Genomic DNA, 15,903 nt, shown 5'->3' with positions numbered 1-15,903 from the left:
GAATTTTTTTCTTTAAGTCTGGCGAACACAATAAAATAACCTACTCACCAGAGTCAATAATCAAAATTAATCCCCTTTCAGAACATGGACCTGGTATTTTTGTTAATTAGACCTATAGAGACCGTGCTCATTTCCCATCCCTACGCAGCAGGACTTGAAATGAAATGTGCATTGTTTTGCCAAGCAGGCTCCTGGCAAAAGAAAAAACAAATGATACGTACGAGAAAGTAACGTCATTCCCCAAAGAGATCTATTTTCAAGTCCATTTTGATGAAGATAGCTTTGATACTAAAAGCAATGGCATTTAAATAGCTTTGATAAGGCTGTGAAACCAGAGTCATCCGAGATAGCCACAAAGTGTCCCTCCACATTTCAAAAACTACACCAAAAACAAGCATTACAGTAAACAGAATTAATATGTGTATGTGTATTATTTTATATGTCTTCCAATTTTATTCCTAAATACATGTTTCTGTATATTAGATTAGGCTACCCTAGGCTACATTATAATATTGATCTTTTGTGTAGGAAATAGACCGAAAAAGACCAACCGTTTATTGGAAATTGTGTAAAAAAACAAGATTGAGCACGATGTTGCCAAAATGTCTTCATTCCGGCATATTTGCTGAGTACCTTGTGCCGTGCATGTGTCTGGCCCTGGGAATGCAGTGGTTAAAACAGTGTTGTTTCAAAAACCCTCACCTTCAGTGAGGTTTACCTTATGGGTGAGGGAAGATAACAATCAAACTAGTTCAACGAAACATTTAGTATAACAAATCATGATAAGTTCTATGAAGAAAAGATGCAGAGATACGAGGAAAGCTAATAACCAAGGGGTTAGGACAGGGCTGAAATGTTACTCAAGTTAGATGTGTTCATAGTTTTCTAGTAGTATAAAAACTGTTATGGGGTTCATCCTATTGCAAATGGGTCAGTTCTTGTAAGGTAATTTACTAGCCTTTATATTTCCAGTAACCTTTTATACAGGTTCAAACTCCCCTTTCACAAGGTTGCAGGGCAGTCTTTGGAGTCCAATATTGGAGCACTCTCTCCCATTGGGATACTATTAAACAATCTACTAATAATTTTCTAGGAACAGTGATTTCAGTAATTTTTACCTTTTATAAATTCAAACCAGTTTGGATTTCATTTTGTTGCAAGCTCATAAAAATGGATTTTACTCAATTATTCTAGTCAAATAATACATCTTTTTAATATTGATCTGAAATTTTCAAATGTGAGTATATCGTTTATATTTTTGCCTTTTGCATTTGGTAATTTTTTTCTATTATATATCCTCTATCACGTTTATTAATATTTAGGAAGGTTACTGATATATTTTAATATATTTGTCTTAGAATCAGCCATCTTACTGAACTTAGAGTTAATTCTATCATTTCGCAGTTGGTTCAATCAGATTTTTAAGGTAGGTAAATATCCCGTGCAAAACAATTTATCTCCTCTCATCCCAAACAGATTTCTAGCTACACTCTGTGCTCGGTGCCCTGCAGACTCATCCGGAGCCGGTCTCTATCCCACCCCCTGTGGGCCTCGAAACGAAGCCACGAGATTGGAGGGAATTCCGTCCCTCTCAAAGTGCGTCTTTCTAGCTACAGCTCTCATCAGTGAATGGCTTGTCCAAGCAAAACTGTCACCTGTGTCTTCCACACATTGTTCTTAGTGGCTTATTTCTGCGTGGAAATATTACAGAGGTCAGGAAGTCCTCACTAGGGTCTAAACCTCAGCATGCTTGCAGGGACCCGCAAACCTCTGGCAATCACAGGCTGTCACGAATGTTCGCTCGGCGTCTGCTTGGTGTGGCAGTGTTCTGCGAGCGAACCTAAGTGGAAGGCCATGAATGATTAATGTGATCAATAGGTACCGTTAATAGAATCCCGGGGTTATTTATATTGTTTAATACGTAGACAACTATAACTAGGTACTTTGGGCATATATTTGTGCTATTTTATATAAATAAAAATACATCTAAATCCCAAGCAACATATCTGTTTTTCACCTTCACTGTAATTCACTTACATGGTTAGTCAAGACAATTCCCAAATTTATTGCTCAGAACAAAGCTTTATGAAAATAATTATTTAAACAATGAATGACTCTTCTACAGCAAAAATTAACTAATGTTCATTCTCCTTACAGGTACTACTCAGAAAAATTGCAAAATTCATTTTTTCAGCCTCTGCTCATATCCCTCAAACAACTAAGCCTATATACTTTTAATAAGTGATATCCTCTTTTAAAAAAAAATAAATAACACAGCTAAACATTCTATAAAGGCAATAAGTGATATCTGCTCTAAAATGATGTTAAAAAGAGATTTTAAAATCATTTTTTCACATTTACAATCTTTCTTTTTTTTCTTGGTTAATCTTCACTTGAGGATATTTTTCCATTGATTTTTAGACAGAGTGGAAGGGAGAGAGAAACACTGATGTCTATTGGTCGCCTCCTGCATGATCCTGACCCGGGCCAGGGATAGAACTGAGGCTGGGAATCGAGCCCACAACCCAGGTACGTGTCCTTGACCTGGAATCGAGTCCACGATCCGTAGGCCTGAGGGCTGGCTGACTGATGCTCTAACCACTGAGCAAAACAAGCCAGGGCAAATCTGCTATCTCTCTTAACTCATATTGCCAAACAACCATTTCTCATGACTATCAAATTTGATGATAAAAAGGAAAATGGAAAATATAGCAGATTATGAATCATCTTATCTGGCTCATATACAACATTTAACTGATTTGAAATAAGATCCCACATGGTACAACTAGACCATTTCCTGATGAACATACAGATGAACACAAAGGAGCACATGCAACTCTCGGCCCTCAGAATTTTCCCCAAGAGCTCATTCCAACTGCTCCACACCCAGCAGCTCTACTGGCTAAGAGACAGCACTGTCACATCCGGGAAATGTGCAGAGGATGCGTTAGAAGTTTCCAGTGCTGGCTGCCGCAGGGACGACCTAGTGCACAAAGCGCACAGAGACCGCCCCACACACACAGAGACTGCCACGTACAGAGACCGCCACACACACACAGAGACCACCACGTACACACACAGAGACCACCACGCACACACACAGAGACTGCCACGTACAGAGACCGCAATACACACACGCAGAGACTGCCACGCACACGCAGAGACCGCCATGCACAGAGACCGCCACGCGCAGAGACCGCCACGCACAGATAAGCAAACGGAGCAGCTGCTCCCTTCCACGGTCCTGCCTTCCCAGACGCATCTGCTTAAGGAATTCCTAAGAGTGTCAAGTGTGTATGGAGAAAGTACTTTTTTTCCAATGGTTCACATGCCCTCATTCTGTTTCAATGTGACTTTCATAACAACAGCGAACACTTATTTAGCCTGAGTGCAGAGCATAATTCCTAAGCATGACATATCTAGACATTACATGGATATTTATAATGCAAATACAAAATATATACCTTTCCCAAACCTGACAAGATACAGATGTTACTTTATGGAGGAAAATGAGGACACTTTTCTCAAAAAGTTTGGAAACTGAGGCCCAGGGGGTGGAGCGGAGATCCTAACCCAAACATCTCGACTCCAGAGTCTGTCGTTAGCAAAACTGTATGTTACCACTAAACATATCTACAGTCTTCGTCTTTTACAGTAAAATAGTATTTAAGGGTTATTTTACAAAATATGTAAACTGTACCCCGTTCCTTTCACATTACACACCCACATTCACAATTCAAACACCCTAACTGTGTCTTTCTGTGTTTAATTTGCGTTTCAAGAAGAAATGGCTGAGCCCACTGTGAGTGAACCCTGCTCTTCCCAGTCCTGGCAGACGAGGGCTAGCTCTCATTCGGCATCAGCCTCCATGCACCTTTCTCTGTCCTCCCACGATGCAGGAACTGTCACCTTTGCTTGAACCTACCAGCCTTGTCACAGGGTTCTGACAAGTACGTGCTCCTCGCTGCCCAGTCACACAATGCATTGCTCTTTTTCCCCTTTTTCATGCATCCTGAAATCATTCTGGAGTTGACAAAGGCCTTCTGTTCATCTGCTTGTGGTCGGTGTACCTACCCTATATTCATATGAAAGTCAAAGTTATCTCGTTCCAAATGATCTGTGGAACACCTGTTAACATTCCCTTTTTTATTCTTTATTGATTTGAGAGAGAGAGGAAGGGAGAGATAGAAACATCCATGAGAGAGAACATCGACTGGCCGCCTCCTGCATGCCCCCCACTGGGAACTGGACCCACAACCTGGGCATGTGCCCTGACCGGGAATTGAACTGATGACCTCTTGGTGCAGGGGCCAATGCTCAACCACTGAGCCACACTGGCCAGGCAACATTGCTTTTCAAATGTTGATATCCACCGGGTGTTCTTCTTTTTCCTGAAGGCCTTCTTCCAGAACCCTCAGCTTTCCTACCCCACCCTGGACTGGTTTCCTTCAGGATTCAAGGCTACTCCTCAGACTTTCCTTCAATACTCCTCCGTGGTGGACCCCATATCCCGCCTTCTATGTTTTCACACTATGTTGGTGGAGCTCTTCATTTTGCTGGAGCACATGATCCAGTAACTTTCTAAGAAAGGATACATGAGTGGTTAGGATTAGAATTCTTGAACTATAAATGTCTTTAATCTTCATATCATGGCACGGTAATAATTCTTCTAGAAATCACTTTCAGAATTCTGTAGTCTTTGTTACAATGCATTTAGCTTACGGCCTTTTTCCCACTTCCTGATACGTAACTTTCTCCTTGGAAAGTCGTAGTGCTTTGTTCTGATGCAGTGCAGCCCTAACGCTCCTGTGCGTGATCTCTGGTGGAACCTTTTCCTCTCGCGGTGCTCAGCACTCCGTCAGTTTCTCACACGGACATCTCACTCCCTGCTATCCAGAAAATATTGTTTGAAACGTCTCTGCTAGTTCACTATGTCCATTTCCACAATTTTCTCTCATTCTGGACATCTTTTTATAGGTTTTGACCTTATAAGTTACCCTCTATTTTGCTTATATTTTCCATTCTCTTTTTTTCCTTCTTCCTTAATTATGAAAGGTTTCTTAGACTTCATGCACCAACTGAGTGTATTCAAGTGTACTTTTTTTATTCTCTGGGTACTCTTTCCATAGAATACTATTATTATTATATAGATAAAATGCCTTCCTGACAATATCATTTACAAAGCACTTTTAATAATGTGATTTCTCCTGCCCAGCCAGTGACCATCATCCCATGGACTGAGAGGTCCCAGTTCCATTCCCGGTCAGGGCACAGGCCCAGGTTGCAGGCTCCATCCCCAGTAGGGGGCGTGCAGGAGGCAGCCGCTCGATGTTTCTCACACTGATGTTTCTATCTCTCTCTCCCTTCCTCTCTCTATAAATAAATAAATAAAAACATATTTTTAACAATTAAAAAGTAATGTGATTTCTCCCTATCCCCAAAGCTTCTGTTCTGTGGACTAACTTTTGCTGTTTGATTCGCCTTTCCCTTTTACGGTGGTCACTTTTCTCAAAAGTCTCATAATCTGTTTTCCGCTCATGTTGGACGATGGGATACCAAGATATAATGACGTCTCTATGTACGTAGGTGAGGCTTTGGCAAGGTCATCAGGGAATAAATAAAAGTGTTCCTGGCAGACGTTGAGACATCTCCCACCGGAGGTGTTCTTCTGCAGTGTCCGGCCTGAGCAGAACTGACCTGACTGCGCGTTCTGACGTCAGCAATGAGCATTCTGACGTCAGCAATGAGCATTCTGTCATCAGCTATGAGCATCCTAACGTCAGCAATGAGCATCCTGACGTCAGCAATGAGCATTCTGACGTCAGCAATGAGCATTCTGACGTCAGCAATGAGCATTCGGACGTCAGCAATGAGCATTCGGACGTCAGCAATGAGCATTCGGACGTCATGGAGCAGCCCTTATTTCGCCCTCCTGGTCCCAGCCTGGCTCTCCTGGAAACTACTTCCCAGCCAGCAGCTCCGTGTCCTGGTGCCTCTGGGCATCAAGGCAAGAGACTGTGGAAGAGGAATGATTTCTCCATTAGCTTCCTGTTTTCCGAAGTGTGTCCGCTCTCTCTTGTTCTGTGCTTTCTCCTTTCTTCCAGTTGTCCATGTATCTGTGTGTCTGTGGGGTTTTAACATTATTTCACAATGATTTCAAGAGGGAGGAAGAATAAACGACTGGGTTTGCTCCATCGCGTTTTCCTGCAGGTTTGGGAAATTACTGGTTTTGGCAGCCTTGCTTCTTCCAAGTAAAAGAGCTGGAGCGTGAGCACGAAGACCTGGAAGGGCCGAGTTCCTGGCGGGCGAGGTCTTACGCTGTCTCGGGCCCCGTGTCCATGCTGCGGCGCCACCGGTGTGCTGGGCAGGACATGTGCTGGTTGGGACGCACACTTGGAGGTGGCAGTGAGGAGGGCATTACTGTGGGGACGAAAAGCTTTCTTTGTCTGGATTTATTAATTCTAAGATCGAAGGTGTGCATACCCTGGTTGGAGACTAATTCTAAGAAAAGTGAAAATATATCTCTGCACACACACAAAAATTGTACAAGAATCTTCATCTGAACAGTATTAATAATAGCCAAACATTAGAACAATCCAGATTTCCACCAACTGATGAACGGATAAATCAAAGTGGGTATAATCACACAATGGATTAAAGTGCTGGAGCACACTACATCATGGATGAAACCTGAAAACATTATGCTACATAGAAACTAACAACAAAAGGCTACATAGTATAGGCTTCCATTGATCTGAAATGCCCAGAAAGTTTTGAGAAATCCATGGGGATAGAAAGCATATCAGTACTTGCAGAGAGCTGGGAGGGCAGGAGGAGAGGAGGAAGACGGGAATGGAATGAGCCCCAACGGGGATGGGCTCCTCGGAGTGATCGAATGCTCTAGAATTGATTATGGTGATGGTTGCACAACTGTGAACTTACTAGAGAACATTCAATCATAGAAGTTAAATGAGTGAGTTGCATCGCGTCTGTGTTACATCTCAAAAGTCTGTTTAAAGATAAAGCATCTGAGAAAATTGGGCAAGAGAAGAGTCGTCTACTGTGTGTATTTTTATGGCATTAGGAGTATAAAATTGAATAATAATGATGAGGTTGAGGAGCTTACATTCTACTGGAGAGATACATAAAACATAATTGTAACTTCGGATGAAACAAGAGGCCCAACTGAAAATGAAAAGAAAGAGAAAGGAAGGTGATCACCATGATTAAACTGAAATCCAGTTGATGAGGAGAACCTAACTATGATGCAGAATAATGAAAAGTGAGAAGGTAATTCAGGCAGGAGGGTTAAATCGCATTAAAATATGAAACAAGGAGAAAACGCTGTGTTCTAGGTGCTGCAGACTCACCCCGTGGCTGGAAAATAGAGAGAAAGTGAGTAGAATCTGATGAGGCTGCAGAGATAGTTGAAATTATGCAAGTTCTTGTAGCTCGGGAAGTTTGTCAAATGTATTCCAATGGGAAGCTTATAAAGCAGCGATTTTCAACCGGTGTGCCACAGGCATTTTCAAAACACGCAACACCTGATTATTGAGTCGGGGTCACTGACCTCTTTTCCCTTATATTGTCAAGTGAAAAAATGACAACACAACAACAGCTGCCCGGTGTGAATGCCCTGGATGGAACCATAAATACATAGGTCATATAACAGAGTTGCATTTTATTGGTTGCATTGCATAACAAGGTTGCATCTGATTGGTTAATTCCTGATACCAGAAATCCTTACAAACGGGCACAGGCACCAAATTTTGACAAAAGTCACTTTGGAGCAAAATGGGTAGATAATTACTTTTTTTTTTTTTTTTTGGTAAATCAATCTAAATTATTCCTAGTTTCTTCTCAGATCAGTAAAATTCTGTGGCACACCAGGAAATATATATTTTGCTGATCTGAGAAGTGTGCCACAGAATTTTAGCAGTTATGTGTGCCATGAGATGAGAAAGGTAGGAAGTCGCTGCTTTAAAGGGTTTTAAGCAGAATGAATACACCACTAGACACGACAATAGTATTTGTCTTTCCACTCTGATGAACCGAACGGAGGACCCTTTTTGACTTTCTGTCCCAAAACTGCCTGTGCACATCCAGGCAGGAATACCGACCTTGGTGAACCTATATCACTCTTAAAATTTCAAAAGGCGTTTCAACAGTCAGCAGTGTTAACTGGTAAAACCCACACGTATGGAATCTCTAACCGGTTCATAGCCAGTAACTCCACTCCCTGAACCCTGCCTAGAGTACAGTGAAGAGAAGGCACACTGATGTTCGCGGCAGCAGGTCCAAACACCGAAACACCGAAAATGAACGTGAATACACAAAACCCGTCAAGAGCTGCTAACACTGTGTGTCTAATTAGCCTTACTTCTCTAGAGTTATCACTAATGCCATCAAGATAAAGCCAGGTCTATGTAAATAAGATTTTCCAAATTGTAAATCCAGGGCATGCGGAATGTTGCTACTTTTTGCTTTTACTGCGTGGTCAGTTAGTAAGTGAAGGAGTTGAAGAATATTAGGGAGAAATTAACTAATAAACTTGAAAAGATCCATGAAATATATTTTTGTCACTCAAACCTTGGTCAAATGTTTCAGGTAACGGCTCTACTCAAATATAAGCAACCTCTATATAGAGAGTGGGACAAAAGTAGGTTTATAGTTGTTCATACAGAAAAAAAAAAAACACAGTAATTACTAAATAATAATATAAGAATGAACTCTGTGTTTCAAATACTCACAATTGAAAACCTAGTTTTGCCCCATACTGTATGGTTACCTGCATATAACTGATATAACTGAGCAGTATATATCACACATGCATATGCACACACACACACACACACACACACACACAAACACACACAGCCAAGAAGGTTTATTTTGCAAAAACATAGCAAATCTCAGAATGTGTCAGGGAGCATCACCATTTTCCCCTATATATATATTTTTTTTCCTGGAATAATAATTGTAAGTTGAACATCAAGATGCCTTCATGCCCTGGCCAGTTTGGCTCAGCAGTTAGAGTGTCACCCTGTAGTCCAGAGAGACCCGGGTTCAGTTCCCGCTATGGGCACGTACCTCAGTTGCAGTTCGTCCCTGGCCCTGGTTGGGTCGTGTGTGTGGCAACCACTCAATATGTCCCTTTCACATCGATGTTTCTCTCTCTCTGTCTCTCTTCCTCTCTCTCCCTCCCACTCTATCTGAACAAAAAAAAAAAATGGAAAAATGTCCTCGAGTGAAGATTTTTAAAAAAAGAAAGAAAAATTAACTGAGCCCCGCCTGTGTGGCTCAGTGGATGGAGCGCTGTCCCATAGACTGAGAGGTCATGGTTCAGTTCCCAGTCAGGGCACGTGCCCAGTTGCGAGCTTGATCCCCAGTAGGGGGCGTGCAGGAGGCAGCTGATTGATGCGTCTCTCACATCAATGTTTCCACCTGTCTCTCTCTCAAAAAAAAAAATTAATAAAAACATATTTTGAAAAAAAAGTAACTGAAAAAATGCACACTTCCAAATCTTTCCAATAATGTCACTTTAATTGGGCCTAAAAGTTGTTAGCACCACCAAAAAACTACTTAATTCAATTAGTAAGATACAGAAAGGTTCACCTAACTGAGAAAAAAATAAATTCTGCTGGTTAACTTTGGCTGTGTTGACATGGAAAGGAAATAAAAGGAGCGTTGCTGGGAGAACAGGAGGAACAGCCAGCGCCTTCAGCACAAAGATACCACAACAATGAGCTAATTAGTCTTTAAGCCCAGAGGGATGGACTGTTTCCTCCTGAGAAGCTCAGGGACACAAAAGGTCTCTCTGATCAACTGTGTAACCTGGGTGAAGACTCCCTTCGCTACTGGGCACCTCCGTGACCTCTGACGGAGTGGGAACCCGGAGAGTCCCTCCTTCAGGAAGTGACTCCCCTCTCTAGAGATCTTCTGTACCCACGACACAGGAAGCTTCGCACACAGTTATCGGACTAAGTGATGGGATTCAGTGGAAGAGGAAATCTCACCGACTGCAGCAAGATGCTAGCAGGCAAAGCATATGGAATCGGAGCATTATTTGTAAAAGAGCCCTTAAGTTAGGGTGATCCTACAAAGTGATGTCGGAATCCTCAAAATGGCAAATAGTCTGGTGATAAAAATCTTCCAAGGTAAATTACTGGCATAACAAAAACCATCCACGAAAGTACTCTAGATGTTCTTTCAGTCGTTGGAAGGATTATACCATAACTACAGACTGGCTGCCTAAGCACAATGCCTGGCCCCTGACACCTTTCTTTTTTTTTAATTAAATAAGTGAAATGTACAATTTAAGCTAGTAAATACAAAATCACTGTTTGTAATAAAAAAAAATCAAATTTAATGTCCAAATTAAAGAGTTGTGTGTTTTGTTCTCATGAAAGTCAGTAAGAATGACACCATGTCCTCTCTGTGCAAAGATCAGTGTGATCTTATTCTTTAAGGAATGATATTTTCCCTAGTTTGGGTGATTAGAGATCATGGTATAAACAAAAATGTAAGTTTTTGTCACTAAATTCTCTAGCTCCCACCCAGCTTTCCTAACAGTATTTGACTCCAGTTCCGTCCCTGAACCTTTCCACAGCATCCTCTCCTGAGAAAGAAGGGAAACACTCAGCCTCTGCCCTACTTACACCAGAGGTAGGAGAAAACCACCTGCCAGACACGGCAATAACTCTCTTGGGCCTCTGCCAGAGGCACCAAGCTAGCTCTCTGGGAGTCTTAGTGGGAGCAGAGCCCTGACGCCCGGGAAGTGGCAAGAAACCAGAAAGTGGAGAAGCGTCATCCTGAGAAGGGAGAGATACTAGATCATTAGCCACAGTGCTCAAGTCCTGACATGCCCTGGAGTAGCAGGCTCAAGCCACCAGCAGCAGTGTGAGGCTGCCCAAGGAGCAGCTGAGTTCACCTGCCCGGCCGTGCAAAGGTTTATGAAAGTGTCAGGGATAAAACCTTTGGGGATCCTTACCTTCACCCCCCTCCCCAGTGGCATTTTTTCTTAGGAGTTACTTTCTCAGTCGATAAATGACTGAGCGTATGTTTGGCATCGTAAGAATCATAGCTAAGAACGTCCCTTGCAAGGTCTCCCTTGGCAAAGGGCCTCAGGCACACCGATCGCGACCATAACGTGTCTACTGTGTTGAAGATTACTCAATGTTGCGTTTCCTTTAGACAAAAATACTGTCAGAATTTGGTCTTTCAAATAAGTGTCTGATTACTTCTTTAGTTTATTGTTTTAGAAATACTGTACTCATAATTTTTAAATTCTATTTTCCAAGATATTATCCTGTTAAAAACCTAAATCAGAGTGACTGTTTAATTTGTCTGACATTTTCCTCTTCCAATTTTGCAATTATCCACACGCTCCAACGACCCCGTGATGGGATTTGTTTGGAGCACAAGCTCACTTCTTTTCTTAGTCATCTCCTATTTCTTTGAAATGCATGATGAAATTGAACTCTCATCTGATTTCAATTTCTTCCATTTTTAAGGAACAGTTCTTTCTTTTTAAAGAGATGTTTGTCTCATATGAACTTGCTTGGGAAAATGTGGAGAATCTTTAACCTCACGAATTTCACTCATTCTAAAGATTTTGGCACACTATTTCAATTCCTGAAAGATGGCCCTGAATTTTTATCCAGTAAGTGGTAAAAGTTTAATTGTTTGCTATATGACACCATTTTGAAATATAGAGCCTTTACACATTGTTCAAAATAAGCAAGCAGCCTCTGTAATCAGTTACTTGAGTGTGAAATTAAAGTTTAGCATTTTATTTGCATGTGAATACTGAACCAAATATATTTCTGGATAGACCAAGCTTAATTTTATTATTAAGATTGAAGGCTGTTGTCATATAGTTTTTTCATGGGGAAAAAAAAAAAGGTAATATATGTTGCAACATATTTCCATTGAGGACTGAGAGAGATAGTATGCCACATACAAGTTCAACCTTTAAAATTCTGAAGAACATGACAGTCTTACATACTTTATGACAAGGTCATTTATCAATTTGTTCTCCTATAAGTATCTTACTGGTGGAGGAAACATGTTAGATTATTTAGTAGATCTTTCAGTCAAACTCCTTATTTTCTGTGGACTATAAATGTCATTCGGTTTTCTAAGTTCTCTTCTGGACATTGCTGTGTTTTTGCAAATAAGCACATTAAAATTATACACTTCCTAAAATCAATTCACTCTATGCATAAATAATAGAGGTTACTGATTTCTGAGATAATACATAACTCAGAGAAAGTGAAGACAGTCACTCCAAGGCTTGTGTGGCAGGAGTATGGGTTTTCCACAGCTAATGTTATTCAGAACTGTGGACAGCTCCCATTTAGGCCTGAAACTGATGGCAATTTCTCTTAGTTTCTAAACATAACTCAAAGTAATCTGCTTTTTTATTGTTTGCTGTTTAATAGACACCTATTAAAACCGCTTCGTTTGCTCGCACACTCCTTTCCCTGATTCCGCTTCGAATGAGTCAATTAATTAATCAATCAAGGCCACCCTGAGTTACTAGTTTTGCTTTTGTTTTTGTTTTTGCGCGTATTTTTCATGGAAAGCCCAGCCATATCCAAGAGCTGAAATAACGTGGCCGCAGGGTGTGCGCACGCTAATAAGAGGATCTACTTCGCGACCTTCATTTGATAATCTCTAAACATGCTCAGAAGCGAAGGAATACTTGGGTGGCAAACAAGATCAGGAAACGTCTTAATTTTAAGTCTCCCAGGCAGCTACCCTGACAGCTGACAGCTCCCTGCCCTAGTTCTGGAGCTGGGAAAACCGGAAAGAGGTTTCTGAAACAGACTTAGATTCAAGGTCAAGAAAGGGTGTCCCTGTGTTTCAGGAAGGGACTCTGGGAACACCCGCGACCGTTCCGGGGCTCGGCTGCCGGTCATGCCCACGCCCAGCCCCGCAGCGCTGCTGGCCCTGAACTCTCAAGCCTCGCTGTCCGAGGGCAGACGCCCCTGCCCAGCCTGCCGGCCGCTGCCCGCAGAAATGCACTGAGGATGCCCGGCGTCTAGAGCAGAGGGAAACAGATGAACGCCCCGGGGCGAGAGCGGCCGGAACAGCGGCGACCTGTGGGTGGCTGTCCCTGGCCGGCCGTCCCAACCCCTGCTTAGCCCCAGGAGCGCCTCTGCCCCTTGGCGGAGGGACGCGCTTCTCGAGGGGACAACAGGCACCCCAAATCCACTTTCTGGCTGCTTCATTACACTCTCACTTCCTAAGAAAAAGTTTCCTGGTGCAACTTAGCATCCTCCCATCGGAGGTCACCGTGGCCCTTTCCCCGATCCTTCCCCGAAGTTCGCGAAGCAAAGGGGGAGAGGCTCCCGGGATTCTCGGGCCCCGGGAACTCCTCGTCGCCCCTCGTCCCGGGTGGAAATGAGCTGAAGAGCCTGCTCAGCCCGAGCGGGGCCCTGCAGCGCCGCCCCCGCCGACCGGCGCCCCGGAGCCCGAGCGAGGCAGGTGCGGGCGGGACGCGGGGTTCGGGGTTCGGGGCGCGGAGCCTCACCTGAAATCGCTGTAGGGGTGGATAATCCAGAAGCCTGCAGTTTTAACCCTTTCCTGCTCCTTCTCCACCGCCTTCTGGCTGCCAAACATGCGGAGGGAGAATTTGTTGACGCCGGGCTGCAGCATGGAGGTGAACTGCCTCTGCATGAAGCCGTACTGCCGCCGGGGCCCCTCGGCGTCCTCCAGGCCCCCGGCCGGCTCCTCGCCGCCGTCCACCTTGAAGCACACGGAGTTGCCCAGCTCCTTGGCGCCCGGCCCGCCGCCCCCCGGCGGGCTGCCCGGCCCCCGGTCGGCCCCGGCCGGGCCCGCGGCCGTCGCGGGCGGCTTGGCGGGGAAGGCGCTGTTGCCATCGTCCCGGCCGCCGGACGACGAGTTGGGCTTGCCGCCCCCTTCCATGCCCGGGGGCAGCGGCGGGCGGCGGCGCCGGCTCCACTCGCGCCGGGGGCTCGGAGCTGCGGGGCCGGGGCCGAGCCGGCTGCGCGCGAGCCCGGCTGCCCGTCGCGGCGGCGGCGGCGGCGGCGGCGGCTGCTGCTTCCCGCCGGCCGGCTGCTGGCTGCGCGCCTCGCTCCCGCCGCCGCCGCTGCCCTGAGTGGCTGCGCTCCGGCTGCGCCGCGGCGGGGCTGGGCTGGGCTGCCCGCGCCGGGCGGCTCCGCGGGCCCGCGTGCCTGCGCCGCCGCCTGCCGCCCCCTGCCGGCCGGAAGGGGCCGCGCGCCGCACGCTCCCTCCACGCGCGCTCGCTCCGCTTGTGCCCAGCGTGACATTGACCTCGGGAACCCTGGGGGACTCTCTTGCACGTGCGCGGGTCCGTGCGCGTGTACCCAGCGGGGAGAGACGCCGACGGAGCTGGGGGATGTGTGTTCATGCAGGAGAAGCAGACACCCGAGCACTCACTGAGACACTCACACCGCCTGTTTGAATGATGTTGCAGATGGGGAGAGGGGGAGGGGGCGGGGGGCTCCCCACGAGAAATTGGTTGTACACGAGAAAGTAAGATTTGACAGTGGTGATAAGATGCATGAGCAGAAGGGGAGTTCAGTGTGTGTGTGTGTGTGTGTGTGTGTGTCTCGGAAGGCCAGGACAGACAGTGATAATACCATGTCTGGGTAACCCGGAGTAATCAGCTGCTTAGGGCTTCCAGACGAAGCTCTTCATCCACAGACAACAGACCTCCTTGCACTCATCCCTGCTTCTCTCCGAGCTCCTTAAGCAGGGGACGGGATTCCTTTCTTCCCACGCCACTCACACCAACACGCGTGTGAGCAGGGAGGCCTCCAGCCGCCGTGGCTGAGACGAACGTGTTCCAGGAGACCTCGCCAGGGCTGGCCCATCTTCTAGATAGAGTGTGGAATCCAGAACACAGCAAGCGGCATGCGTGTTGGCCAGTGTTCGCCCACACCGCTCCAGGGGCCGAGAGGTCTTGGAATCTGGGCAGGACGTAGTCTCCATTTCAGGTGGGGAAAGAATTCTCAGAGGAATTCTACCGCCTGCTGCCAACGCTGCGGCCAGCATCCTACTCCCTCCGTGTCTCCCAAACCCCCCGGATTAGCTGCAGGAAACAAGACGTACAGCCACGTTCACCAGACACTCAGCGGGGCAGAAGAGCGTCAAGACTCCCAAACGTCCCCAAACCTCGGTTACAGATGCAAGCCTTGGCTTGCTGCCCACGGCCTCTTCAAAGGAAATCCTGCCCCGCCACGATCTCATGGGGTCCTGTAGGCCGAGGCCACACTTCAGGGGGGTGCGGGCACCTCCAGGAGGGAATCTGTGACAAGCTGGCCACGAGGGCCTAGCATGAGAGTGAGTGGGGCCAATCAAGGTGCTTTCCTGGAAAACTGAACAAGAGATGAAGTAAATTAACAATGAGAGAGGCGAGGGTAATGGCAAAGGAGGGGAACTGGATGCCTTCATGAGGGTTGAACAGAGCTGAGAAAGGAAGCAGAGAACAGAAAAAAAAAAAAAAAAAGCCCGGAGAAGCAGAAACAAGAAGCCATTAAGCCCAACTGTGTTCTAATTTTGTAAGTTTTTTCCTTACCATTCTACTTACCACAGCCCATGCTAAATCTCTTTCTGTGAGTTTCATCCTGACTCAGACACCATCTGTTTTCAATTAATCAAAAACCAGAACCTTAAGAAATTAGGATAGGTGGCCAAATTTCAATGGTAAGAAATAGGAAAAACAGGAATATAATACAGTGCTGTGATCTATCATAGTAGGGACTTTGGAAATGCAAGAGGTCAGATGAGGATGCCAGGGTCCAAGGGCAGAAGGAAGCCGGAGGGATGGATAAAGCAAGCATGCCGAAAGCCAAACCTGCCTACGAAAGGCCCATTTGCTCAGGCAGCTGTCTTTGTTAGACCAGAGATGTT

At 45.4% G+C, this 15,903-nt stretch overlaps 1 protein-coding gene across 1 annotated transcript in view; it reads right to left on the bottom strand.

The window, feature by feature from the left end:
• Positions 1–13,932, bottom strand: part of HCN1 (hyperpolarization activated cyclic nucleotide gated potassium channel 1) — a 334,018-nt gene extending 320,086 nt beyond the window's left edge. Inside the window, exon 1 of the mRNA XM_036280637.1 lies at positions 13,538–13,932. Coding sequence (XP_036136530.1) covers positions 13,538–13,932 — 395 coding nt within the window. The remainder of the gene's footprint in view (positions 1–13,537) is intronic.
• Between the last annotated feature and the right edge of the window lie 1,971 nt (positions 13,933–15,903).

This window comes from Molossus molossus, unplaced genomic scaffold, assembly GCF_014108415.1.
Source record: "Molossus molossus isolate mMolMol1 unplaced genomic scaffold, mMolMol1.p scaffold_m16_p_3, whole genome shotgun sequence".
Classification (NCBI taxonomy): domain Eukaryota; kingdom Metazoa; phylum Chordata; class Mammalia; order Chiroptera; family Molossidae; genus Molossus; species Molossus molossus.
This window is presented reverse-complemented; position numbering and strand designations above follow the sequence as displayed.